We start from the raw sequence: 27,804 nt of genomic DNA, 5'->3' as shown, positions 1-27,804 counted from the left end.
TTGCTCCATTCATTCATAAAGTGGACTTGGGTTTCATTTTTTAGTGGGGTCTGTCATGTTCTACCTGGAAATTGAAGGTTTACCTCCTCTATGTGTGTCTGTTCCTCATCCTGGAGCTCCACCTGCAGCTTGACTTCTAATGCCGTGCTCTGTTTCTTCATCTGCACCTGGCCCTCCCTAGGTTTTGTCATGGTGAGTTAGTAGTTGTTTCTTACCTGCCCCAGGATTGACTTCATGTTTTGTGTGTGAGCTTAAAGCTCCAGCTTTGTTGCTGTAGTTTTTTCCTACTTCTGTGCTAGCAACTGTTTGACTGTAAAGTTGGGCTTAACCTTCTGTTGCTGCACCTTCTCCTCTATAACCTTGATGTTGGTGTTCATATGGCAGTTTAGCTGGTCTGGCCAAAGAAGGGTATTTTCTGCCATGTGCAAAGCAGCTGGAATAACTGCCTCTGCAATAGGGATGACATCCCGAACTGAAGTCCCAGTCGAGATCATTAGCTCCTGGGAGTCTCCAATTCAGTGTAGTTGACTACAGTGGTTGTTTTGACGTCCTCTGCGGTTTTGAGGAGGTTGAGGGCAACACAGGTGTCTCCGCTTAGGAGAGAAATGGGTTGATTGCGGATGACTTACAGAATTTTGATTACTTGATTGTTGCCACTCTGGAGCGATTCTTGAATCATACCTTCTTTTAATGTAAATATGGAGTACCCAATTCTTTTTTTTCCAATTAAGGGGCAATTTAGCCCTTTGGGTTGTGGAGGTGAGATCCACGCAGACACGGGGAGAATGTGCAAATTCCGCATCGACAGTGACCTGGGGCTGGGATTGAACCCGGGTCCTCGGCACCATGAGGCAGCAGTGCTAACCACTATGCCACCGTGCCGCCCTCTTGAATCATACCTATGACTAGTGGTTGGATTCCTCTGAGATCTCATGTCAGGAAAATAGTGATGTGAAAATATCAGGAAAATCCAATAAATTTAAATGTTTTCTCCTGCTTATATATATTTTTTAAACTACTGGAAAATTTGGGTTGTTTAAAGGCAGGGACAGTTTTGTTGTGTTAATGATATGTTGATGAGCCTAGCTACACTGCAAAGAGATGTTTACTTAAGGCAAGCGATAACAATGGGGAATAGAACATAAACGGTTTGAATAAGGCATTAAGAGATTCAAAGGAGGAGATAACGTGTGAATGTTGCATTTGCATTCTGCTTATTAATAAGACAAAACTATAGTCATATATACGGAATACAGTCCTGACCAGGTGCTTTCTTCATGCCAACTTCAACCACACTCACCATTACATTCTACTGAACCCATGTGACAGTGCACATCATAATGTGGGTATTATTATTTCTCCAATCCCACATTATATCTTACAGTTCTGAACAGCCTGATACTGCACCACGTTCACGATGGGGGGGGGGGGGGGGGGGGGGGGGGGGGAGCCCTGATACGTTTGCGACAGGGTTGGCGGGGGGGGGGGTTGCCCCTGATACCTTCAAGATGGGGCGGGGGGGGGGGTCCCTTATACCTTCACGATGGGGGCAGGGGGTGTCCCTGATACCTTCACGATGGGGTTGGGGGGGGGGGGGGGGGTGCCCTGATACCTTCACGATGGGGGCGGGGGGTGTCCCTGATACCTTCACGATGGGGCGGGGGGTGTCCCTGATATCTTCACGATGGGGTTGGGGGGGGGTCCCTGATACCTTCAAGATGGTGTTGGAGGGGGTCCCTGATACCTTCACGGTGGGGCGGGTCCCTGATACCTTCGTGATGGAGCGTGGGGGGGGCCTGATACCTTCGCGATGGGGTTGGGGGGTCACTGATATCTTCACGATGGGGTTGGGGGGGTGCCCCTGATACCTTCAAGATGGTGTTGGGGGGGTGCCCCTGATACCTTCAAGATGGGGGCGGGGCCCGGATACCTTCGCGATGGGGGCGGGTCCCTGATACCTTCACGATGGGGTTGGGGGGGGGTCCCTGATACCTTCACGATGGGGCGAGGGGGTGGTCCCGGACACCTTCACGATGGGGCGGGGGTCCCTGATACCTTCACGATGGGGCGGCGGGGGGGGGGGGGGTGTGGGGGGTCCCTGATACCTTCACGATGGGGCGGGGGGTGTCCCTGATATCTTCACGATGGGGTTGGGGGGGGTGCCCCGGATACCTTCAAGATGAAGTTGGGGGGGGGGGGTCCCTGATACCTTCAAGATGGGGGCGGGTCCCTGATACCTTCACGATGGGGCGAGGGGGGGGGGGTCCCGGGTACCTTCACGATGGGGCGGGGGTCCCTGATACCTTCACGATGGGGCGGGGGGGGGTCCCTGATACCGTCACGATGGGGCGGGGGGTGTCTCTGATATCTTCACGATGGGGTTGAGGGGGTGCCCCTGATACCTTCACGATGGGGCGAGAGGGGGGTCCCGGATACCTTCACGATGGGGCGGGGGTCCCTGATACCTTCACGATGGGGTGGCGAGGGGGTGTCCCTGATACCTTCACGATGGGGCGGCGGGGGGGTCCCTGATACCTTCACGATGGGGCGGGGGGTGTCCCTGATATCTTCACGATGGGGTTGGGGGGGTGCCCCTGATACCTTCAAGATGGTGTTTGGGGGGAGGGGGGTCCTTGATGCCTTCAAGATGGAGGCGGGTCCCTGATACCTTCACGATGGGGGCGGGTCCCTGATACCTTCACGATGGGGCGGGGTGCCCTGATATCTTCACGTTGGGGGCGGGGGGTGTCCCTGATACCTTCACGATGGGGTTGGGGGGGTCCCTGATACCTTCACGATGGGGTTGGGGGTGGGTCCCTGATACCTTCACGATGGGGCGGGGGGGGGGGGGGGTCCCTGATAACTTCACAATGGGGCAGGGGGTGTCCCTGATACCTTTATGATGGGGGCGGAGGGGGGTCCCTCATACCTTCACGATGGGGCGGGGGGTGTCCCTGATACCTTCACGATGGGGTTGGAGGGAGGGGGCTCCCTGATACCTTCACGATGGGGCGAGGGGGGGGGTCCCTGATACCTTCATGATGGTGTTTGGGGGGGGGGGGGGGTCCCTGATACCTTCACGATGGGGCGGGGGGTGTCCCTGATATCTTCACGATTGGGGTGGGGGGGGGTGTCCCTGATACCTTCAAGATGGTGTTGGGGGTGGGGGTCCCTGATACCTTCACGATGGGGTTGGGGGGGGATCCCTGATACCTTCAAAATGGGGTTGGGGGGGGGTCCCTGATACCTTCACGATGGGGCGGGGGTCCCTGATACCTTCATGATGGGGCGGCTGGGGGGGGTCCCTGATACCATCACGATGGGGCGGCGGGGTGGGGGGGTCCCTGATACCTTCACGATGGGGCGGGGGGGGGAGTCCCTGATACCTTCACGATGGGGCGGGAGGTGTCCCTGATATCTTCACGATTGGGGTTGGGGGGGGGGTCCCTGATACCTTCACGATGGGGTTGGGGGAGGGGGGGTCCCTGATACCTTCACGTTGGGGGCGGGGGGTGTCCCTGATACCTTCACGATGGGGTTGGGGGGGGGGGGGGTTCCCTGATACCTTCACGATGGGGCGGGGGGGGGGGGGGTCCCTGATACCTTCACAATGGGGCAGGGGGTGTCCCTGATACATTTACGATGGGGGCGGAGGGGGGTCCCTCATACCTTCACGATGGGGCGGGGGGGGGGGGCGGGGAGTCCCTGATACCTTCACGATGGGGCGGGAGGTGTCCCTGATATCTTCACGATTGGGGTTGGGGGGGGGGGGGGGGGGTCCCTGATACCTTCACGATGGGGTTGGGGGAGGGGGGGTCCCTGATACCTTCACAATGGGGTTGGGGGGGGGGGGGGGAGATCCCTGATACCTTCAAAATGGGGTTGGGGGGGGGGTCCCTGATACCTTCACGATGGGGCGGGGGTCCCTGATACCTTCACGATGGTGCGGCTGGGGGGGGGTCCCTGATACCTTCACGACGGGGCGGCGGGTCCCTGATACCTTCACGATGGGGTGGGGGGTGTCCCTGATATCTTCACGATGGGGTTGGGGTGGGTGCCCCTGATACCTTCAAGATGGTGTTGGGGCGGGGGTCCCTGATACCTTCACGATGGGGCAGGGGTCCCTGATACCTTCCCGATGGTGCGGCTGGGGGGGGGTCCCTGATACCTTCACGACGGGGCGGCGGGTCCCTGATACCTTCACGATGGGGTGGGGGGTGTCCCTGATATCTTCACGATGGGGTTGGGGTGGGTGCCCCTGATACCTTCAAGATGGTGTTGGGGGGGGGGGGAAGGTCCCTGATACCTTCAAGATGGGGGCGGGGCCCGGATACCTTCACGATGGGGGCGGGGGGGGGGGGGGTGTGTCCCTGATACCTTCATGATGGGGTTGGGGGGCGGTCCCTGATACCTTCACGATGGGGCGAGGGGTGGTCCCGGATACCTTCACGATGGGGCGGGGATCCCTGATACCTTCACGATGGGGCGGCGAGGGGGGGGGGGGGTCCCTGATACCTTCACGATGGGGCGGCGGGGGGGGGCTCCCTGATACCGTCACGATGGGGCGGGGGGTCTCCCTGATATCTTCACGATGGGGTTGGGGGGGGTGCCCCTGATACCTTCAAGATGGTGTTGGGGGGGGGGTCCCTGATACCTTCATGATGGGGGCGGGTCCCGGATACCTTCACGATGGGGCGGGGGTCCCTGATACCTTCACGATGGGGCGGCGGGGGGGGGGTCCCTGATACCGTCACGATGGGGCAGGGGGTGTCCCTGATATCTTCACGATGGGGTTGGGGGGGGTGCCCCTGATACCTTCAAGATGGTGTTGGGGGGGGTGTGCGTCCCTGATACCTTCAAGATGGGGGCAGGTCCCTGATACCTTCACGATGGGTCGGGGGGGGGGTCCCGGATACCTTCACGATGGGGCGGGGGTCCCTGATACCTTCACGATGGGGTGGCGGGGGGGGGTCCCTGATACCTTCACGATGGGGCGGCGGGGGTGGGGGGTCCCTGATACCTTCACGATGGGGCGGGGGGTGTCCCAGATATCTTCACGATGGGGTTGGGGGGGTGCCCCTGATACCTTCAAGATGGTGTTGGGGGGGGTCCCAGATACCTTCAAGATGGGACGGGGTGCCCTGATACCTTCACGTTGGGGGCGGGGGGTGTCCCTGATACCTTCACGATGGGGTTGGGGGGTGGTCCCTGATACCTTCACGATGGGGTTTGGGGGTGGGGGGGGGGTTCCCTGATACCTTCACGATGGGGCGGGGGGGGGGGGGGGGTCCCTGATACCTTCACAATGGGGCAGGGGGTGTCCCTGATACCTTTACGATGGGGGCGGAGGGGGGTCCCTCATACCTTCACGATGGGGCGGGGGGTGTCCCTGATACCTTCACGATGGGGCTGGAGGGAGGGGGCTCCCTGATACCTTCACGATGGGGTTGGGGAGAGGTGTCCCTGATACCTTCACGATGGGCGCGGGGGGTGCCCCTGATAACTTCACGATGGGGCGGGGGGGGGGGGGGGAGGGGGTTCCCTGATACCTTCACGATGGGCGTGGGGGGTGCCCCTGATAACTTCACGATGGGGCGGGGGGGGGTGTTCCCTGATACCTTCATGATGGGGTGGGGGGTCCCTGATACCTTCACGATGGGGCGGGGGGGGGGTCCCTGATACCTTCACAATGGGGCAGGGGGTGCCCCTGATAACTTCACGATGGGGCGGGGTTCCCTGATACCTTCACGATGGGCGTGGGGGGTGCCCCTGATAACTTCACGATGGGGCGGGGGGGGGGGGGGGGGTTCCCTGATACCTTCATGATGGGGTGGGGGGTCCCTGATACCTTCACGATGGGGCGAGGGGGGGGGGGGTCCCTGATACATTCACGATGGTGTTGGGGGGGGGGGGGGGGGTCCCTGGTACCTTCACGATGGGGCGGGGCCTGATACCTTCACGATGGGACGGGGACGGGGTCCCTGATACCTTCACGATGGGCGTGGGGGGTGCCCCTGATAACTTCACGATGGGGCGGGGGGGGGGGGGGGGGTTCCCTGATACCTTCATGATGGGGTGGGGGGTCCCTGATACCTTCACGATGGGGCGAGGGGGGGGGGGTCCCTGATACATTCACAATGGTGTTTGGGGGGGGGGGGGGGGGGGGGGGGGGGGTGTCCCTGATACCTTCACGATGGGGCGGGGCCTGATACCTTCACGATGGGACGGGGACGGGGTCCCTGATACCTTCACGATGGGACGGGGGGTGTCCCTGATATCTTCACGATTGGGGTTGGGGGTCCCTGATACCTTCAAGATGGTGTTGGGGGTGGGGGTCCCTGATACCTTCACGATGGGGTTGAGGGAGGGGGGGTCCCGGATACCTTCACAATGGGGTTGGGGGGTGGGATCCCTGATACCTTCAAGATGGGGTTGGGGGGGGGGGGGGTCCCTGATACCATCAAGATGGTGTTTGGGGGGGTGCTGGGGGATGTTTCAACTTAAAGGGCATCCCGATTCCTGTGAAGTCGGATTTGCTGGGTTTATTAGGCCCCGGCCCGGCCAGCCTTGGCAGAGTAAACCATGCCCCCAGGTTTTTTTGGTCAATGTCAGAAACTCTGGTCTGAGAACTCATCTGGATAGATGCGCGTCGATTTTCTGTCAGAACCTGACACTCTATCACACCGTCATTTTTGTTTATTGATCATTTGTTTAATTTAAAGAGTATAACAGCGTACCAGCAGATATGTTCAGAGTAGCGGCAGCACGGTAGCATAGTGGCTAGCACAATTGCTTCACAGTTCCAGGGTCCCAGGTTCAATTCCCGGCTGGGTCACTGTCTGTACTTTCTTCCCGTGTGTGCGTGGGTTTCCGCCGGGTGCTCCGATTTCCTCCCACAGTCCAAACACGTGCAGGTTAGGTGGATTGGCCGTGCTAAATTGCCCTTAGTGTTGGGTGGGGTTACTGGGTTATGTGGGCTTGGGTAGGGTGCTCTTTCGAAGAGCCGGTGCAGACTCGATGGGCCGAATGGCCTCCTTCTGCACTGTAAATTCTATGATTCTATGATCTATCGCAAGCCCACCTTCACTGGTATATATGCAATTCCTATAGTTCCACACACTGTACAATTAGCCTGAATGGCAAACTCGTACATAGGACCCAATTTGCTCACTGCCCAAGTTTGTGGTGAAATAGTGCGTATCAAGCTATCCTGTGGGATGATGGCTACCCAGATCAGATCATTGCTTGCTTCATATCTTGCAAACAAATGAATGGGCCTAAGGCTACCACCACTTTCGGTTCTAAAAATGCCTAACGTGCTCAGATTTTTCTGCAAGAGTACAGTGCCTCAAAACTTTGAACTTGCTTCATGCTTCTACTATGCTGCAGCAACACATGTGGGATTCCCCACCAATGGATTGGTGCCATAAAGTTAAAAGGACATTCTGCCTACCACACAAATCAGTAATGTGATATATAAATTTCAGTGCCGTGATGAGTGGCATGTAGACCGTACATCCTAATAACTGGTGGATCATATTAAACAGCACATCCCTGCAGCTGTCCACAAAAGGCAAAGTACTGACTGGACTCAACCAGCCCATGCTTGCAAAACTCAGAACATAGTGTGCAACATTAGATGTGGTGCCACATTGAACTGTACTTATTAAACAATCCTGATTGTTCTAAGAATTACACTAACAACTAATTTAAGATGATCAGTCAGGTTCCCAGTGTGGCTCAAGTGCGCATGCACGAAGCCACAGAAATTCACACAAGATTCGGTCCTTTAAACCAGAAAGAAAACGTCTACGCATGCACTTTTTAAAATTAAACAAAAGCTTGAGGGTCTGCCGTTCACTGCTTCATTCCGCATAATACCTCGACTCAGGATGACCTGCCCAGTTTAAATATAAACAAAAGCTTGTTGGCTAACTGTTCCCTGGTGCATCTCCATGGCAATGCCTCTACCAGAGTCCACCTGCCATTCAACCAGCACCTTCTTCTCGTGCAGTAGAAATTGTTCTTTTTGAGATTTGGTTTTCTTGAGATCTGTCCAGATGAGTGCAAGACGAAAAGCATTGACAGCATGTCTCTTCTTTCAGCAAGTCATTGTATTTGTAGCAGAGAAACCGGTTATTCAGCCCAAGGGGCCTACACAAATGTTTATGCTTCACATAAGCCTCCTGCCACCTAACTTCATCTCAGTTTCAGTATATTTTTCTATTCTTTCTCCTTCCTGTATTTATCTTGATTCCCCTTACATTTATCTAAATACAAACTCAAAATAGAAAGTAAATGATATTCTCACGGTATTGATCTGTAATTTTGGAGTACTAAACTCAAGAGCAGAAAATGCTTTGTTCAAAATAAAAATATGAAAGAAATGAACGAATTCGCTTGCACTTATGTGGTGCCCTTCACATCCTCAAGAGATATGGGGCAAGATCTCAGTTTGGGAGAATATGTTCTCCCGCCGGAGCTGAATTGCATCTGATTTGCGCTCCTGCTTTGGCGAGTTACTGCAATGCATCTTGTAGATGATACATACGGCTGCCACTAGAACATAGAACGATACAGCGCAGTACAGGCCCTTCGGCCCACGATGTTGCACCGAAACAAAAGCCATCTAACCTACACTATGCCATTATCATCCATATGTTTATCCAATAAACTTTTAAATGCCCTCAATGTTGGCGAGTTCACTACTGTAGCAGGTAGGGCATTCCACGGCCTCACTACTCTTTGCATAAAGAACCTACCTCGGACCTCTGTCCTATATCTATTACCCCTCAGTTTAAAGCTATGTCCCCTCGTGCCAGTCATTTCCATCCGTGGGAGAAGGCTCTCACTGTCCACCCTATCCAACCCCCTGATCATTTTGTATGCCTCTATTAAGTCTCCTCTTAACCTTCTTCTCTCCAACGAAAACAACCTCAAGTCCATCAGCCTTTCCTCATAAGATTTTCCATCCATACCAGGCAACATCCTGGTAAATCTCCTCTGCACCCGCTCCAAAGCCTCCACGTCCTTCCTATAATGCGGTGACCAGAACTGTACGCAATACTCCAAATGCGGCCGTACCAGAGTTCTGTACAGCTGCAACATGACCTCCTGACTCCGGAACTCAATCCCTCTACCAATAAAGGCCAACACTCTATAGGCCTTCTTCACAACCCTATCAACCTGGGTGGCAACTTTCAGGAATCGATGTACATGGACACCTAGATCCCTCTGCTCATCCACACTTCCAAGAATCTTACCATTAGTCAAATATTCCGCATTCCTGTTATTCCTTCCAAAGTGAATCACCACACACTTCTCTACATTAAACTCCATTTGCCACCTCTCAGCCCAGCTCTGCAGCTTATCTATATCCCTCTGTAACCTGCTACATCCTTCCACACTATCGACAACACCACCGACTTTAGTATCGTCTGCAAATTTACTCACCCACCCTTCTGCGCCTTCCTCTAGGTCATTGATAAAAATGACAAACAGCAAGGCCCCAGAACAGATCCTTGTGGTACTCCACTTGTAACTGAACTCCATTCTGAACATTTCCCATCAACCACCACCCTCTGTCTTCTTTCAGCTAGCCAATTTCTGATCCACATCTCTAAATCACCCTCAATCCCCAGCCTCCGTATTTTCTGCAATAGCCTACCATGGGGAACCTTATCAAACGCTTTGCTGAAATCCATATACACCACATCAACTGCTCTACCCTAGTCTACCTGTTCAGTCACCTTCTCAAAGAACTCGATAAGGTTTGTGAGGCATGACCTACCCTTCACAAAGCCATGCTGACTATCCCTGATCATATTATTCCTATCTAGATGATTATAAATCTTGTCTCTTATAATCCCCTCCAAGACTTTACCCACTACAGATGTGAGGCTCACCGGTCTATAGTTGCCGGGGTTGTCTCTGCTCCCCTTTTTGAACAAAGGGACCACATTTGCTATCCTCCAGTCCTCTGGCACTATTCCTGTAGCCAATGATGACATAAAAATCAAAGCCAAAGGTCCAGCAATCTCTTCCCTGGCCTCCCAGAGAATCCTAGGATAAATCCCATCAGGACCCGGGGACTTATCTATTTTCAGCCTGTCCAGAATTGCCAACACCTCTTTCCTACGTACCTCAATGCCATCTATTCTATTAGCCTGGGTCTCAGCATTCTCCTCCACAGCATTATCTTTTTCCTGAGTGAATACTGACGAAAAATATTCATTTAGTATCTCGCCTATCTCTTCAGACTCCACACACAACTTCCCATCCCTGTCCTTGACTGGTCCTACTCTTTCCCTAGTCATTCGCTTATTCCTGACATACCTATAGAAAGCTGTTGGGTTTTCCTTGATCCTACCTGCCAAATACTTCTCATGTCCCCTCCTTGCTCGTCTTAGCTCTCTCTTTAGATCCTTCCTCGCTACCTTGTAACTATCCATCGCCCCAACTGAAACTTCACACCTCATCTTCACATAGGCCTCCTTCTTCCTCTTAACAAGAGATTCCACTTCTTTGGTAAACCACGGTTCCCTCACTCGATGCCTTCCTCCCTGCCTGACCGGTACATACTTATCAAGAACAAGCAGTAGGTGATCCTTGAACAAGCTCCACTTATCCAGTGTGCCCAACACTTGCAGCCTACTTCTCCACCTTATCCCCCCCAAGTCACATCTAATGGCATCATAATTGCCCTTCCCCCAGCTATAACTCTTGCCCTGCGGTGTATACTTATCCCTTTCCATCATTAACGTAAATGTCACCGAATTGTGGTCACTGTCCCCAAAGTGCTCTCCTACCTCCAAATCCAACACCTGGCCTGGTTCATTACCCAAAACCAAATCCAACGTGGCCTTGCCTCTTGTTGGCCTGTCAACATATTGTGTCAGGAAACCCTCCTGCACACACTGTACAAAAAACGACCCATCTAATGTACTCAAACTATATCTTTTCCAGTCAATATTTGGAAAGTTAAAGTCTCCCATAATAACTACCCTGTTACTTTCGCTCTTATCCAGGATCATCCTCGCCATCCTTTCCTCTACATCCCTAGAACTATTTGGAGGCCTATAGAAGACTCCCAACAGTGTGACCTCTCCTTTCATGTTTCTAACCTCAGCCCATACTATCTCGGAAGATGAGTCCCCATCTAGAATCCTCTCCGCCACCGTAATACTGCTCTTGACTAGCAGCGCTACACCTCCCCCTCTTTTGCCTCCTTCTCTGAGCTTACTAAAACACCTAAACCCCGGAACCTGCAACATCCATTCCTGTCCCTGCTCTATCCATGTCTCCAAAATGGCCACAACATCGAAGTCCCAGGTACCAACCCATGCTGCCAGTTCCCCTACCTTATTTCGTATACTCCTGGCATTGAAGTAGACACACTTCAAACCACCTACCTGAACACTGGCCCCCTCCTGCGACGTCAAATCTGTGCTCCTGACCTCTATACTCTCATTCTCCCTTACCCTAAAACTACAATCCAGGTTCCCATGCCCCTGCTGAATTAGTTTAAACCCCCCCAAAGAGCACTAACAAATCTCCCCCCCCCAGGATATTTGTGCCCCTCAGGTTCAGATGTAGACCATCCTGTCTGTAGAGGTCCCACATTCCCCAGAAAGAGCCCCAGTTATCCAGAAATCTGAATCCCTCCTGCCTGCACCATCCCTGTAGCCACGTGTTTAATTGCTCTCTCTCCCTATTCCTCATCTCACTATCACGTGGCACGGGCAACAACCCAGAGATAACAACTCTGTTTGTTCTAGTTCTGAGCTTCCATCCTAGCTCCCTGAAAGCCTGCCTGACATCCTTGTCCTCTTTCCTACCTATGTCGTTAGTGCCAATGTGGACCACGACTTGGGGCTGCTCCCCCTCCCCCCTAAGGACCCGGAAAACACGATCCAAGACATCACGTACCCTTGCACCTGGGAGGCAACATACTCTCACGCTCCCACAAAATCTCCTATCTGTGCCCCTGACTATCGAGTCCCCACTTACTAATGCTCTGCTCCTCTCCCCCCTTCCCTTCTGAGCAACAGGGACAGACTCCGTGCCAGAGGCCCGTACCCCATGGCTTACCCCTGGTAAGCCCCCCCCCCCCACAAGTATCCAAAGCGGTATACCTGTTTCTCAGGGGAACGACCGCAGGGGATCCCTGCACTGACTGCTTTTTCCCAGTCCCTCTTACAGTTACCCATCTATCTCCAATCTTTGGTGTAACTAATTCCCTGAAGCTGCTATCTATGACCCCCTCTGCCTCCCGACTGCCCCCCACTGTTGATCAATGGTGGAGGGTTTAAGTGTTTGTGGAAGGGGGTGCAATCAAGCGGGCTGCTTTGGCCTGGATCTTGTCGAGCTTCTTGAGCGTTGTTGGAGCTGCACTCATCCAGGCAAGTGAAGAGTATTCCACTACACTCCTGACTTGTGCCCTGTAGATTGGAGACAGGCTTTGGGGGAGCGGGGTCAGGAGCTGAGTTTTTCGCCATAGCTTCCTTGCCTTTGACCTGTCTGGTAGCCACAGTATTAACATGGCTAGTCCAGTTCAATTTCTGATCAATGGTAATCCCCAGGATGTTGATTGTGGAGGATTCAGCAATGGTAATGCCATTGAATGTCATGGGGCAGTGGTTAATATCGTCTCTTGTTGGAGGTGGTTATTGTCTGGCACTTATGTGGCATGAATGTAACTTGTCACTTGTCAGTCCAAGCCTAGACATTGTCCAGATCTTCCTGCATTTAGACATGGACTGCTTCATTATCTGAGGAGTCGCAAATGGTGCTGAACAATGTGCAATCATCCGCAAACATCCCCACATCTGACTTTATGGAAGGGAGGTCATTGATGAAGCAGCTGAAGATAGTTGGACCTAGGACTCTGCTAAGATGGTCACTTGGGTGGGGGGGGGGGGGGGGGGGTGTCTTGATTTCAGGGGTTTCTGGGAATTCTCTTTAATTAGGGGGTCTCTTTAATTAGGGAAGCTCTGTTGGGGGGGGGGGGGGCGGTGGGTCTGGTGGGGGCAGGTATTGCATTGTGGGATGTGGCCCTCCGATGGACTTTGGGGACAATTTCCTTAAAATCATACCCCCTTGGCTCACCACGTCAAGTACACGCTTGTCAGCGCCATGAGGGTGTGGAGAATATAGTACTGGTCTGTTAATAGGATGCAATTGGGTCTTAATGACCCATCAACATCCTCCCGCTGGCTCGGTGCACAAACCTCGATCCCGGCGGCAGTAGTGTGACAGAGCATCGGAAATGGATGGGCGCCATTTTCCCCGGCGCTGGATTCTCCGCCGCAGCGAGAACTCCGCTATTGGTGACTCCAGCCCAAGATATGGAAATGTATGTTTTTAGGAAATGTGTTCTTTCAATCCATCTGCAGGTTGACTGAGAAAACACTTGGCAAGGCAAGGTCATACATCAATTGATGAACTGCTTTAGTTTACTGTAAGTGCAGGTTAGGTGGATTGGCCAAGCTAAATTGCTCTTAAGTGTCCAAAAAGGTTCGGTGGGGTTACTGGGTTACGGGGATAGGATGGAGGTGGGCTTAAGAAGGGAGCTCTTTCCCAGGGCCGGTGCAGACTCGATAGGCCAAATGGCCTCTTTCTGCACTGTAAATTCTATGATTCTATGAACATATAGAATAACTAAGTCTGATCAAATTCCATCAGTATAGCTCCAATTTCCATAATACAAATAAAGAACACACGACTCCATTCAATGGGTTGTCTTACTTGTCTTAAAATTCCTTCTGCTTTTCCTAGGTGAGGTGGTCGAGGCAGGTACGTTAGCGACCGTTAAGACTTATCTGGATAGATCGCTTCTTGGCCTATTGACTAAGGTGAGCATGAGGTCAGGTGAAATGCCTGCTTCTGGTATGTCTCTCTTGTGGGGCCCATGAATTGGATTCAACTTGAATTGGTTGTTGGAGCAGGCAAGGAGCTGGATTAGGGGTTTGCCCCTTTCCACACTCTGAGCTCTGGCTTTGTAATTCTGATAAACTAATTTAAAAAAAAGACTTATCTGGATAGGCACAGATAATGACCAGAAGAGGTATAGAAGGATACAGGCGGTTTGGTTTAGATAGGACATGTGATTGGTGCAGGCTTGGAGGGCCGAAGGGCCTGTTCCTGTGCTGCATTGTTCTTTGTTCTATCTCGGAGTCTGGCCAAAGCTTTTGCAACCCTACTGGTTCTTTATTTCTTCTACACTCCCAGAGAGAACATAATTTTTTTAAAAGTTTAATCCATTAAGCATCCAATTCTCGAGTCATTTTTAAAAATATTTTTCTTTAAACATTACCATGCCCACTGTTACTACTTTAAAAGGGCTTAAATGCCTCATCCTAGTCAACATAAATAACTTTCTTTGTAGTGAAGAAATGCTTTCAGCAGTATCGGTTTATTGTGGTTTAATGCCGAGAGATAAATGTAGCAAATACAGGAAATTCACCCTTCTAGGCTGGTGTGAATGTACACCAAAATCTATGGTATCCCACTTTGCAGTCATTTAACTACCTGGATCGAGGAGTTAATTGGATTGTGCATTTTAGATGATTAACTAGACAGTGCAATCACTTGATCAGAACCACAAATAAATCAGCTAAAAGTGCATTCTTTTGGATCTCCCATGATATTGGGACCTAGTCTTAGAGAGTTTTACAACAAAACACATTTATATAATGCCTTTCATGGAGAAAAAGATTCCAGGCACTTCACAGAAATACTAACAGATGCAATTTGACTCAAAGCCACAGAGATATTCGGACAGGTGAGGTATGAAGCAGCAACTTAAAAGGAGGAAACTAAGGCAGAGACGTTTTAAGGAGGAAATTCCAGAGGTCATTTCCACTTGAAACCTGTTTACCTCAATCGCCTTCATTAATTTTCCAAAAGGAGATGCCATTCATTATTCTTTAATTAGGAACATGATTCTTTTTGTTAAACACGAGCTGAAGATTGCAGTGTCATACAGCCAAATACCAAGCAATTTACAACATTTTAGAAAAAACCAATCTCAGTGCCAATTTTCGTGGTTCCATTGTCACATTAATCATGACGAGTTCAACGTCAAACATTTGAAGCATGAAAGCACATCAAATGTATCTTTAACTGGACCAAGTATCTCACATTGATGGGTAACCACCTTTCTTTTCTAAATGCCAAGCTTGATCTTTTAAAATGACATGTCACTAATTTTAACCAAATAAATACAAGGATTCAATCATTTCCTTTCTAAAACCAAATCAATCGGCACAATCCTGTCCCCACCACTAGGATTAATATTTCATAGAGGTCAACAGCACAGAAAAGACCCTCCAGCCCATCATGTCTGCGCCGGTCAAAAACCACCTAATTATTCGAATCCCATTTTCCAGCACTTGCCGAGCAGCCTTGGAAGCGCACATCTAAATACTTCTTAAATGTTATGAGGGTCCCTGCCTCCACCACCATTTCAGGCAGTGAGTTCCAGACTCCCACCACTCTCTGGGTGAAACGGTTTTTACTCGCATCCCCTCTAAACCTCCTGCCCCTTACCATAAATCTATCTCCACTGGTCATTGCTCCCTTCATCAAGGGGAAATGTTTCATCCTGTCAACTCTTTCCATACCCCTCAATTTTATAGATCTCAATCATGTCCCCCTTCAGTCTCCTCTGCTCAAAGGAAAACAACCCCAGTTGATCCAATCTCTCTTCATAGCTAAAACTCTCTAGCCCAGGCAACATCCTGTCTCCTCTGCATTCTTTCAAGTGCGGTCACGTTTCCCCCCCCCCTCTAACCAACAAATTTTACAGTTTCACATAAACGCCCTGCTCTTAAACCCAGTCTTGGCTAATAAAGGCGATATGTGGTCAGTTAAATTATTTGAGACTCGAAAAATTGTATCTTTTTAGGGCAGATGTCACATTTTATCTTTGTAACTGAACGTCACTTATATTTTCACAGTCCAGAAGGCAAACACAAAATCTTCTCTGATTGCCACAAAATGCTAGAAAACTTGCAAACATGACAGTATCCTCATTCTTCTCTCCCTCTGTGCCCCCAACAGAAACCAGTCTCTGTTCAATGCAGCTCACATCAAGAACAGAGTAAAGCTGCGTAAGCTTGTTTCTCATACTTTTTTTCTCAATATCCAGGATAACATTGTTTCTTCTGTGAGCAAGGTCCTCGCTATTCTTTAAAATGAGCCAGCTAAAATAATCCGACCATTTTAAGTTTGCAGATTAGTCAAATGACCAACTTTGCAAGTTGAGTGAAGTACGCATCTAAATAAACTGAATAGGTATTCAGTTAAAAATTGGTACAACTGTACCTATTACTAGCATCGCTCAGGAATTTACGAAATACGAAACAATCACAGTGGCCTAGAAGGGCAAAAACAACATACTGTGTAGCCAGTTAAAATGGCTAACTAACAATTTAGAATGGCTAACCCCGATTTAAAATGGCGAACGGCAAAGGCTGATGGGAAAATCAGCCAACTGGACTAAAACAAGCAGCTACAGGTAGACTGTGTATTCACCTCTGGGAAGGCCAGACAAGATCGATACCAGGAACCATCGGCACAACAAAACACCAGCCATCTGCATACTAATGAGCAATCCTCGGGAACAATGTGCAATAATTTAGACACACAAAGCCAACCCAGACTTTTCGGCGCCAATAGGAGCCTACACAAAGGGAGGTGAACGATCACCTCAAGACCGCCCATCGATCAAGGAATCGCTCCAGCATTGGAGAATATCGAACCAAGTGATTGGGACAAAGTCCAATCACTTGGTACCAGGTACAGGGTCCGCCCCAAAAGGCGGGAAGCCTCTGGGGACTATAAGAATAGAGTCCAAGTTCAAATCGACCCTTCTGCTACCCCTTCTGCATCCTCCTGCAGTCTTCTTCTTCTTCTTGACCTGGTCACTCAGCAACGCAAACCAACCCTTGACAGTGACCGGTTCAGCCGCTGCTGATATCCAGTAAGTTTTACTTCAACGCTCGCTACGAGATAGGCGCTCCTAGCTACCAATCTGTACCAACTTCGAATCCCACAGGCTCAGAACCCGAACAAAAGGCCATTCGTTTCCCTGACCTGGTGGGCCAGTTCCAAGTTAAGTATAGGCCTGTTAGTTGTAAGAAGTAGCTTAGACGTAGAATTTATGCATGAGTAGTGATTACTGTGTATAATAAATGTGCTTTGATTTAAATCTTACTAAGCGGTGTATTGGATTATTGATCATTACTCGGACTTGAACCACGTGGCGGTATCATAAGGATACCTGGCGACTCAAGAGCAAAGGTGATAAAACAGAGCAATTAAACTAAGGCAAAAGTTAGCAACAACTGCATGGATTATTGCTGCTTCCTATTGCATGATTATTTTTAAAAGTGCATTTTGCCTTTGTGGTGCACAATATTGAGTTACAATTTTTCATATTTTTCCCTATGTATTGAGCAATTGAGAGATTGTACTTTGACCTTTGTTCGAGGTCTGAACTTTTCAGGCCACCAAGCCTACCAATCAATAAGGCTTGTAAACATTACAAAATGTCAGAATAAGATTTTAAATAATGAAGTAAATGATTAATGTTGTTTGAGACATTTTCCAAGTCAGTTGTGTCAAAATTGAATAACTATTAATATTTATACTGAAGGCACATGATAGGTAGACAAATTTATAGTGCGTAACATTGCCGACACCAGCAAGAATTACTATGGTCTACGTTAAGAAAGTATTTCAGTTATTGCTTGGAAACATGACTACCTCTTAGTTATAATAAACCACTTGTTGCATGGAACTATTATACTGTAGTACTTCTGCCCTCTAGTGGATTGAAGTTGCAATTTCTACAGAATATGCCATTTCTGCGTTGAGGTAAGCCAAGCTCCAGTTTGCTTTCAGATGAAAAATTGATCTTCAAAACTATTTCGGAAATTACTAAATAAATTAGACATGACCACCTCAAGAAACAGTTAGCATTTATATTGCAACTGACCTCCCAAAGCCTCCGCACCCTCTGCAAAACACAAGTGAGGAGTGTGATGGACTACTCGCCACTTGCCTGGATGAGTGCCACTCCAAAAATACACACGAAACTCAACATTATCAAGGGCAGCACGGTAGCATTGTGGATAGCACAATTGCTTCACAGCTCCAGGGTCCCAGGTTTGATTCCAGCTTGGGTCACTGTCTGTGCGGAGTCTGCACATCCTCCCCGTGTGTGCATGGGTTTCCTCCGGGTGCTCCGGTTTCCTCACACAATCTAAAGATGTGCAGGTTAGGTGGATTGGCCATGATAAATTGCCCTTAGTGTCCAAAATTGCCCTTAGTGTTGGGTGGGGTTACTGGGTTATGGGGATAGAGTGTAGGTGTTGAACATGGGTAGGGTGCTCTTTCCAAGAGCCGGTGCAGACTTGATGGGCCGAATGGCCTCCTTCTGCACTGTAAATTCTATGATAAAGACAAAATGGCATGTTCTTATTAGTTAAGACAGCTCATGAAACAAACTCTAGCGTTGGAAATGAAGGCTTCCAGTTTAAGCACTTGTTTCAGAATTTTCCTTCACCTGCGACAGGTTCAATTGGATGAAAGACTACTTGCATTGCATATATGTTGTGTAATATTAGCTGATGCTAGGGTAAATTGCCACATAGGGTGCAGTGTTCAGTTGAATTGTAAAGTAAGAGTACTTGAATAACCTTCTAGATATGTTCTCGATACATTGCTACATTTTATATCACATACAGATAATTTCTTATGACTGTAAATACTCCGGAAAATATCTTTTTCTTTTATTCTTTAATAGGAGCCAAAGGAAAGGCCAGCATTTGTTGCCCATCCTAATTGCCCTTGAACTGAGTGGCTTGCTGCGCTATTTCAGTGGGTGTGTTAAGAGTCAACCACATACATGGCTGTGGATCTGGAGTCACATGTAGTCCAGATCAAGGGTGGCATTAGTGAAGCAGATAGGATTTTACAACAATCAACAATAGTTTCATGGTCAACATTACTAACATTAGCTTTCAATTCCAGATTTATTTATTGAATTTAAATTTCACCTGCCTCTGAGGTGGGATGTGAACCAGAGTCCCTGCAGCATTAGTTCAGTTACATTACCGCTATACCACCTTCCCCGTCACATCACTGCACCACCACTCCCACCACAAGAATAAGTAAAATGTTTAGTATTGGATCATGTTAACATAAATAGGTTTGCAACCATTTAATTTCCTCCATTTGAAGATGCCTTTTTTGTGAACCTCCTTAACATTTAGTAACCTTTGACAATTTGCAGGATCTGTGGGAGCCCAACCATCTACAAAACAGGTCTACCTGACTCTTTACAATGGTGCTAGGCGTAGTAAAAATATTACTTGCTCTGCAGGACACATTGCAAATTTTGTCAACTTCACGGATACCTACAAGGAAAACAAACTCCAGTCTGCCCATCTCAATGTCTTTCACAGCTAGAACTTAAGAGTTATTTCCTCACCTGAAGGGAGAAATCTCAGCTGGTTGTTGGCTAATCGCAGGTGTTGCAAAGATTTCAGTTGACCAATCTCAGGGCAGAGGATTGCCAACACATTATTACTAAGATCCAATGACTGAAGTTTAACCAAGGTGCCAATCGCTAGTATGGAGAAAATGAAAAAGTTAACATTAACATCCCAACAACTTACCTGGAATTCAGGAAGGGCATTCTATTTATACAGTTGCATTCAATGGAGAATATTTTCTTACTCTATGGGAAATAATTACTTAGTCCTTGTACTCGGAGATGAAGAAAAACACATGACTGAATACAGTTTAGTTGAGTAAATTATTCACAAACTTGACATTGCACAATGCACGTACACAACAGCAGGACTTTAAACTGTTGTGCTTCCGAGAAACTTTGAACAATGGGCAACCATTGTGATTCATCTAATTGTCTTGCTCAAGTTATAATTGCTTAAATCTGGGACACAGGTAAGTCACGCAACTCTTGTGCTCAAAGCCCCATCACATATTCGTTGTCTGCTGAACATGAAACTCTACCAGAGGACAAATACTAAAAATATTGAGGAACAGGTCTTTTACTACATCGAAATGTCTACAAGCAAACAAGGACTTTTTTTTTAAGCAGTCGTCGACATTTCTCTACAATGATCTCTAAAAGGCACAATGTAAATGTTAAATTTAATTATCTGAGAAACAAAATTACAACATTGTTTACTATTAGATCACTACTGACTACATATTGGGATCATTTGGGAGAGCTCTCTTCCTGTAAGTCAGTCATTGGGATGCTTCAGTTTTCAGAAACCAAAGACCATAAATACACAATCAGCTTATTTTTAAGATGTTGCAAAATAACTGACCACAAATTCACACCGTAATATTTATTATATTTTATCAATGACCTCCATCACAAACAAAGATTAACGAAATACAGCAAGCTCAATTATCCTCTCATTAAAAAAATGTAAGAAACCTCACAACATTAAAAAGATAATGTTGAACACATACATGGAGCAGATTTTCCATTTATTGATTATCAGTCCCATGTTCTGCACAAAGAACATAGAACATAGAAAATACAGCGCAGAACAGGCCCTTCGGCCCATGATGTTGTGCCGAACCTTTGTCCTAGATTAATCATAGAATATCATTGAATTTAAAGTGCAGAAGGAGGCCATTCGGCCCCGAGTCTGCACCGGCTCTTGGAAAGAGCACCCTACCCAAACTCAACACCTCCACCCAACACCAAGGGCAATTGTGGACACAAAGGGCAATTTATCATGGCCAATCCACCTACCCTGCACATCTTTGGACTGTGGGAGGAAACCGGAGCACCCGGAGGAAACCCACGCAGACACGGGGAGGACGTGCAGACTCCGCACAGACAGTGACCCAAGCCGGAATTGAACCTGGCTCCCTGGAGCTGTGAAGCAATTGTGCTAACCACTATGCTACCGTGCTGCCCTTAAGAACAAATAAATCTACACTATATCATTTTACCGTAATCCATGTACCCATCCAATAGCTGCTTGAAGGTCCCTAATGTTTCCGACTCAACTACTTCCACAGGCAGTGCATTCCATGCCCCCACTACTCTCTGGGTAAGGAACCTACCTCTGATATCCCTCCTATATCTTCCACCTTTCACCTTAAATTTATGTCCCTTTGTAATGGTTTGTCCCACCCGGGGAAAAAGTCTCTGACTGTCTACTCTATCTATTCCCCTGATCATCTTATAAACCTCTATCAAGTCGCCCCTCATCCTTCTCCGTTCTAATGAGAAAAGGCCTAGCACCCATAAACTTTCCTCGTAAGACCTACTCTCCATTCCAGGTAACATCCTGGTAAATCTTCTTTGCACCTTTTCCAAAGCTTAAACATCCTTCCTAAAATGAGGTGACCAGAACTGTACACAGTACTCCAAATGCGGCCTTACCAAAGTTTTGTACAGCTGCATCATCACCTCACGGCTCTTAAATTCAATCCCTCTGTTAATGAACGCGAGCACACCATAGGCCTTCTTTACAGCTCTATCCAGCCACTTGAGTGGCAACTTTCAAAGATGTACGAACATAGACCCCAAGATCTCTCTGCTCCTCCACATTGCCAAGAACTCTACCGTTAACCCTGTATTCCGCATTCATATTTGTCCTTCCAAAATGGACAACCTCACACTTTTCAGGGTTAAACTCCATCTGCCACTTCTCAGCCCAGCTCTGCATCCTATCTATGTCTCTTTGCAGCCGACAACATCCCTCCTTACTATCCACAACTCCACCAATCTTCGTATCGTCTGTAAATTTACTGACCCACCCTTCAACTCCCTCATCCAAGTCATTAATGAAAATCACAAACAGCAGAGGACCCAGAACTGATCCCTGTGGTACGCCACTGGTAACTGGGATCCAGGCTGAATATTTGCCATCCACCACCACTCTCTGACTTCTATCGGTTAGCCAGTTCGTTATCCAACTGGCCAAATTTCCCACTATCCCATGCCTCCTTACTTTCTGCAGAAGCCTACCATGAGGAACCTTATCAAATGCCTTACTAAAATCCATGTACACTACATCCACTGCTTTACCTTCATCCACATGCTTGGTCACCTCCTCAAAGAATTCAATAAGATTTGTAAGGCAAGACCTACCCCTCACAAATCCGTGCTGACTATCCCTAATCAAGCAGTGTCTTTCCAGATGCTCAGAAATCCTATCCTTCAGTACCCTTTCCATGACTTTGCCTACCACCGAAGTAAGACTAACTGGCCTGTAATTCCCAGGGTTATCCCTAGTCCCTTTTTTGAACAGGGGCACGACATTCGCCACTTTCCAATCCCCTGGTACCACCCCTGTTGACAGTGAGGACGAAAAGATCATTGCCAACGGCTCTGCAATTTCATCTCTTGCTTCCCATAGAATCCTTGGATATATCCCGTCAGGCCCGGGGGGCTTGTCTATCCTCAAGTTTTTCAAAATGCCCAACACATCTTCCTTCCGAACAAGTATTTCCTCGAGCTTACCAATCTATTTCACACTGTCCTCTCCAACAATATCGCCCCTCTCATTTGTAAATACAGAAGAAAAGTACTCGTTCAAGACCTCTCCTATCTCTTCAGACTCATTACACAATCTCCCGCTACTGTCCTTGATCGGACCTACCCTCGCGCTAGTCATTCTCATATTTCTCACATATGTGTAAAAGGCCTTGGGGTTTTCCTTGATCCTACCCGCCAAAGATTGTTCATGCCCTCTCTTAGCTCTCCTAATCCCTTTCTTCAGTTCCCTCCTGGCTACCTTGTATCCCTCCAATGCCCTGTCTGAACCTTGTTTCCTCAGCCTTACATAAGTCTCCTTTTTCCTCTTAACAAGACATTCAACCTCTCTTGTCAACCATGGTTCCCTCACTCGACCATCTCTTCCCTGCCTGACAGGGACATACATATCAAGGACACGTAGTACCTGTTCCTTGAACAAGTTCCACATTTCACTTGTGTCCTTCCCTGACAGCCTATGTTCCCAACTTATGCACTTCAATTCTTGTCTGACAACATCGTATTTACCCTTCCCCCAATTGTAAACCTTGCCCTGCTGCACGCACCTATCCCTCTCCATTACTAAAGTGAAAGTCACAGAATTGTGGTCACCATCTCCAAAATGCTCCACCATTAACAAATCTATCACTTGCCCTGGTTCATTACCAAGTACTAAATCCAATATTGCCTCTCCTCTGGTCGGACAATCTACATACTGTGTTAGAAAAGCTTCCTGGACACACTGCACAAACACCACCCCATCAAAGACCTGGGTACTTTTATTTATGATGTGGAGATGCCGGCGTTGGACTGGGGTGAGCACAGTAAGAAGTCTTACAACACCAGGTTAAAGTCCAAAAGGTTTGTTTCGATGTCACTAGCTTTCGGAGCGCTGCTCCTTCCTCAGGTGAATGAAGAGGTATGTTCCAGAAACATATATATATATATATAGACAGTCTGGCATCTTTGAATCTGTCTATATATATATGTTTCTGGAGCATACCTCTTCATTCACCTGAGGAAGGAGCAGCGCTCCGAAAGCTAGTGACATCGAAACAAACCTGTTGGACTTTAACCTGGTGTTGTAAGACTTCTTACTGTACTTTTATTTAGACACACATCTGTCCCAAGGAATTTCATCCAAAGATTTTGGATAATATAAGCAAAAGGGTTCCGCCACCTACTTTTAATATACTGTAAAAGTTATGGATATTAATCATAACATTCATCTTTATACCCATCCTCACTGTCAGGTTATTAGTGCAAGAGCACTCCTCTAGATCACCTCTTAGAACATTTTTTGATTGTTTTATTAGATAATGATTTAAAAACTGCAGTTTTATGCATCTGATTTATCACCCGTTTAAAAATAGGCACTGTACTGGCTTGCCTCTAGACCTGCTCAACCTGTCTTAGAGGAATCAGTACTGTATTTCCAAAATGTCTACTCTTGATGCTGTAGCTGCACTATGGGCATTCTGTTAAGCTTAGAAGCGAGAGTTACTTTGTATCATTTTAAAATCCACACCAAAAAGAGTCTCCACCATTATTCAAAATCCATTTTCACATTGTAGAGGAGGGCGGCGACAAGAAAGAAGAGGAAGCAAACATTCATAACACCTCCCGTTCACCGGAAGAATTACTTTTGCACCTTTATCCCGGTTGTCTGGGTGAAGTGGCTTATCATCATTTGTACTTGCTTTTGCCTCCTTCCCGCCAAAATAAGATGGAGGTGAAAAGGTGTTTTTTTTTTTTAGCAATTGCCCACACTGTGCTATGCATGCCCATTTGGAACAAGATTAATTTAGCAAAATAATTTTAATCTCCAAGTCTCGAGGGCAAACAAACAAGTTCATAAGTATACAGTACTGGTTACGTGCATTTTTTTAAAAAATATCATTTTCAGGGATGTGGGCTTCGCTGGCTGAGCCAGCATTTATTGCCCATCACGAATTGCCCTGAGGAGATGATGGGGAGCTGCCTTCTTGAACTGCTGCAGTCCATGTATTTTAAGGAGGGAGTTCCAGGATATTGAACCAGCGACAGAGAAGGAAGAGCAATATATTTCCAAGTCAGGATGGTGAGTGACTTAGAGGGGAACTTCCAAGTTCTACCTACTGCTCTTGCCCTTCTCGACCTGTACTGGTCATGGGTTTGGAAGGAGCTGTGTAAGGAGCCTTGGCGAGTTCCTGCAGTGCATCTTGTAGATGGTAAAGATTGCAACTACTGTGCGTCAGTGATGGAGGGAATTAATATTTGTGGATGGGGTGCTAACCAAGCAGGCAGTTTTGTCCTGGACAGTGTGAAACTTGATTGTTGTTGGAACTGCACTCATCCAAGTAGATGGAGAGTATTCCATCACACTCCTAACTGTGCCTTGTAGATGGTGTACAGGCTTTAAGGAGACAGAAGGCGAGTCACTCACCATAGGATTCCTAGCCTCTGACCTGCTCTTGAAGCCACATTTTTTTATATGGCGAGTTCAGTTTCTGGTCAATGGTAACCTCCAGGATGTTGATCGAGGGGGGCTTCGGCAAAGGTGATGTCAAGGGCATTGGTTAGATTCTCTCTTGTTGGAGATGGTCATTGCCTGGCACCTGTGTGGTGTGAATGTTACTTGCTGTTTGTCAGCCCAAGCTTACAATATGGAAATGTCAGACTGCTGAAACATAAAATATTTTCTATATAAACTATCCATACCTTCAGGAACAACTGCAATGTTATTTGAATGTAAATATCTGCAAGAGGAAAAGAATTACATTTTAGTTTAGAGAATTACATATGTGATTATTTACATGGATTGAAAGGTCAGATTTTCAATGAGTGAATGTTGATCAATATGGGAACTGGAGGCAGAGAAGGAAACAGTAAATACATGGATTAATATAAAAATAAATTTATTATCCAGGAAACTACAAATAACCTTTTTTTTTTGTCATTACAGAAGTTAGTTTTGGTCCAGTATCCAGAAACCTTGGGTGCAATCTAACTAAATTGCAACAGAGTCCCGTGACAAGTGCGTTTAGCTGGTCGTTTCCTGGCACTCGCAGCACTAAGAAACCCCACACTGCCTATCGGAACTTTGTTGCAATTTGGGGGCTCAATAGTGAACGCCCCGACAAGGCCCCACTTAGTCCTGTTTCCTGCACTGCGGAGCCCCACTTGCCAGAACTCCTCAGTGCAGGAAGAGGTCGGGACGCCATTTTTAAATGGTGTGCTTTGAACGTGAAATCACGAGGCGAGATTCCTCCATTTTGTAGCCGCCAACAAGCAAGCAACAGGACCGTGTGAAGAACTGAAGTTGGATTATTCTGTAATAAGGAAGAGCGGGCCAGAGACACAAACAGGCCAGGATCTCACAACTGAATCTGCTGGAGAGAGCGTCTCAGGAAAGACCATGGCAGGACAAAGCACTGCTGGTGTGAGCTGTATCCTGAGCTCCAGGGCCTCTGGTGAACAAACAATTAAGAAACTGAAATTGGGAGCAGTAGAAAGATGATTTCTTGAGGTCGGGCTTTAATTATGCCACTGGACATCAGGATAGAAAACCTATGTGTGTTATATGCAGGGAAGTACTGGCAAATGAAAATTTAAAACGCTAAAATCTTCAAAGGCCTTTGAAGACTAAGCATGGCGAATTCGAGGACAAACCTCCTGATTTTTTTCGAAGGATGCTGCGAGAACTTAAACCATCAGCTGAAGTCCTTCACAGAAAGGTAACATTGAATGATGAAGCATGTGAGATCATGAGGACCAAGCAGGCTCACCTGCCGCATTAAAGGTAATCAATAATGGCACATCACGAAGGCTGGCCGGCATGGGTCGCGAAGGCTGGCCGGCATGGGTCGCGAAGGTCGGCCGGCATGGGTCGCAAAGGTCGGCCGGCATGGGTCGCAAAGGTCGGCCGGCATGGGTCGCAAAGGTCGGCCGGCATGGGTCGCAAAGGTCGGCCGGCATGGGTCGCAAAGGTCGGCCGGCATGGGTCGCAAAGGTCGGCCGGCATGGGTCGCAAAGGTCGGCCGGCATGGGTCGCAAAGGTCGGCCGGCATGGGTCGCAAAGGTCGGCCGGCATGGGTCGCGAAGGTCGGCCGGCATGGGTCGCGAAGGTCGGCCGGCATGGGTCGCGAAGGTCGGCCGGCATGGGTCGCGAAGGTCGGCCAGCATGGGTCGCGAAGGTCGGCCAGCATGGGTCGCAAAGGTCGGCCAGCATGGGTCGCAAAGGTCGGCCAGCATGGGTCGCAAAGGTCGGCCAGCATGGGTCGCAAAGGTCGGCCAGCATGGGTCGCAAAGGTCGGCCAGCATGGGTCGCAAAGGTCGGCCAGCATGGGTCGCAAAGGTCGGCCAGCATGGGTCGCAAAGGTCGGCCAGCATGGGTCGCAAAGGTCGGCCAGCATGGGTCGCAAAGGTCGGCCAGCATGGGTCGCAAAGGTCGGCCAGCATGGGTCGCAAAGGTCGGCCAGCATGGGTCGCAAAGGTCGGCCAGCATGGGTCGCAAAGGTCGGCCAGCATGGGTCGCAAAGGTCGGCCAGCATGGGTCGCAAAGGTCGGCCAGCATGGGTCGCAAAGGTCGGCCAGCATGGGTCGCAAAGGTCGGCCAGCATGGGTCGCAAAGGTCGGCCAGCATGGGTCGCAAAGGTCGGCCAGCATGGGTCGCAAAGGTCGGCCAGCATGGGTCGCAAAGGTCGGCCAGCATGGGTCGCAAAGGTCGGCCAGCATGGGTCGCAAAGGTCGGCCAGCATGGGTCGCAAAGGTCGGCCAGCATGGGTCGCAAAGGTCGGCCAGCATGGGTCGCAAAGGTCGGCCAGCATGGGTCGCAAAGGTCGGCCAGCATGGGTCGCAAAGGTCGGCCAGCATGGGTCGCAAAGGTCGGCCAGCATGGGTCGCAAAGGTCGGCCAGCATGGGTCGCAAAGGTCGGCCAGCATGGGTCGCAAAGGTCGGCCAGCATGGGTCGCAAAGGTCGGCCAGCATGGGTCGCAAAGGTCGGCCAGCATGGGTCGCAAAGGTCGGCCAGCATGGGTCGCAAAGGTCGGCCAGCATGGGTCGCAAAGGTCGGCCAGCATGGGTCGCAAAGGTCGGCCAGCATGGGTCGCAAAGGTCGGCCAGCATGGGTCGCAAAGGTCGGCCAGCATGGGTCGCAAAGATCGGCCAGCATGGGTCGCAAAGGTCGGCCAGCATGGGTCGCAAAGGTCGGCCAGCATGGGTCGCAAAGGTCGGCCAGCATGGGTCGCAAAGGTCGGCCAGCATGGGTCGCAAAGGTCGGCCAGCA

General features: G+C 48.9%; 1 protein-coding gene across 4 annotated transcripts in view; it reads right to left on the bottom strand.

Annotated features, from left to right (window-relative positions):
• The window catches only part of lrrc28 (leucine rich repeat containing 28), a 97,055-nt gene that overhangs the window by 55,650 nt on the left and 13,601 nt on the right, over positions 1 to 27,804 (bottom strand). For 3 of the 4 annotated variants that reach the window (XM_072470788.1, XM_072470784.1, XM_072470785.1), the window contains exons 4-5: positions 25,238 to 25,275; positions 19,499 to 19,636 (exon numbers count right to left, since the gene is read on the bottom strand). In XM_072470788.1, the coding sequence (XP_072326889.1) occupies positions 19,499 to 19,636; positions 25,238 to 25,275 (176 nt within the window). The remainder of the gene's footprint in view (positions 1 to 19,498; positions 19,637 to 25,237; positions 25,276 to 27,804) is intronic. The other variant, XM_072470786.1, reaches the window with a different exon arrangement.

The sequence above is a fragment of the Scyliorhinus torazame genome, chromosome 12 (genome assembly GCF_047496885.1).
Source record: "Scyliorhinus torazame isolate Kashiwa2021f chromosome 12, sScyTor2.1, whole genome shotgun sequence".
NCBI lineage: Eukaryota > Metazoa > Chordata > Chondrichthyes > Carcharhiniformes > Scyliorhinidae > Scyliorhinus > Scyliorhinus torazame.
The sequence above is the reverse complement of the archived record's forward strand: the minus strand, read 5'-3'. Positions and strand labels throughout refer to the sequence as shown.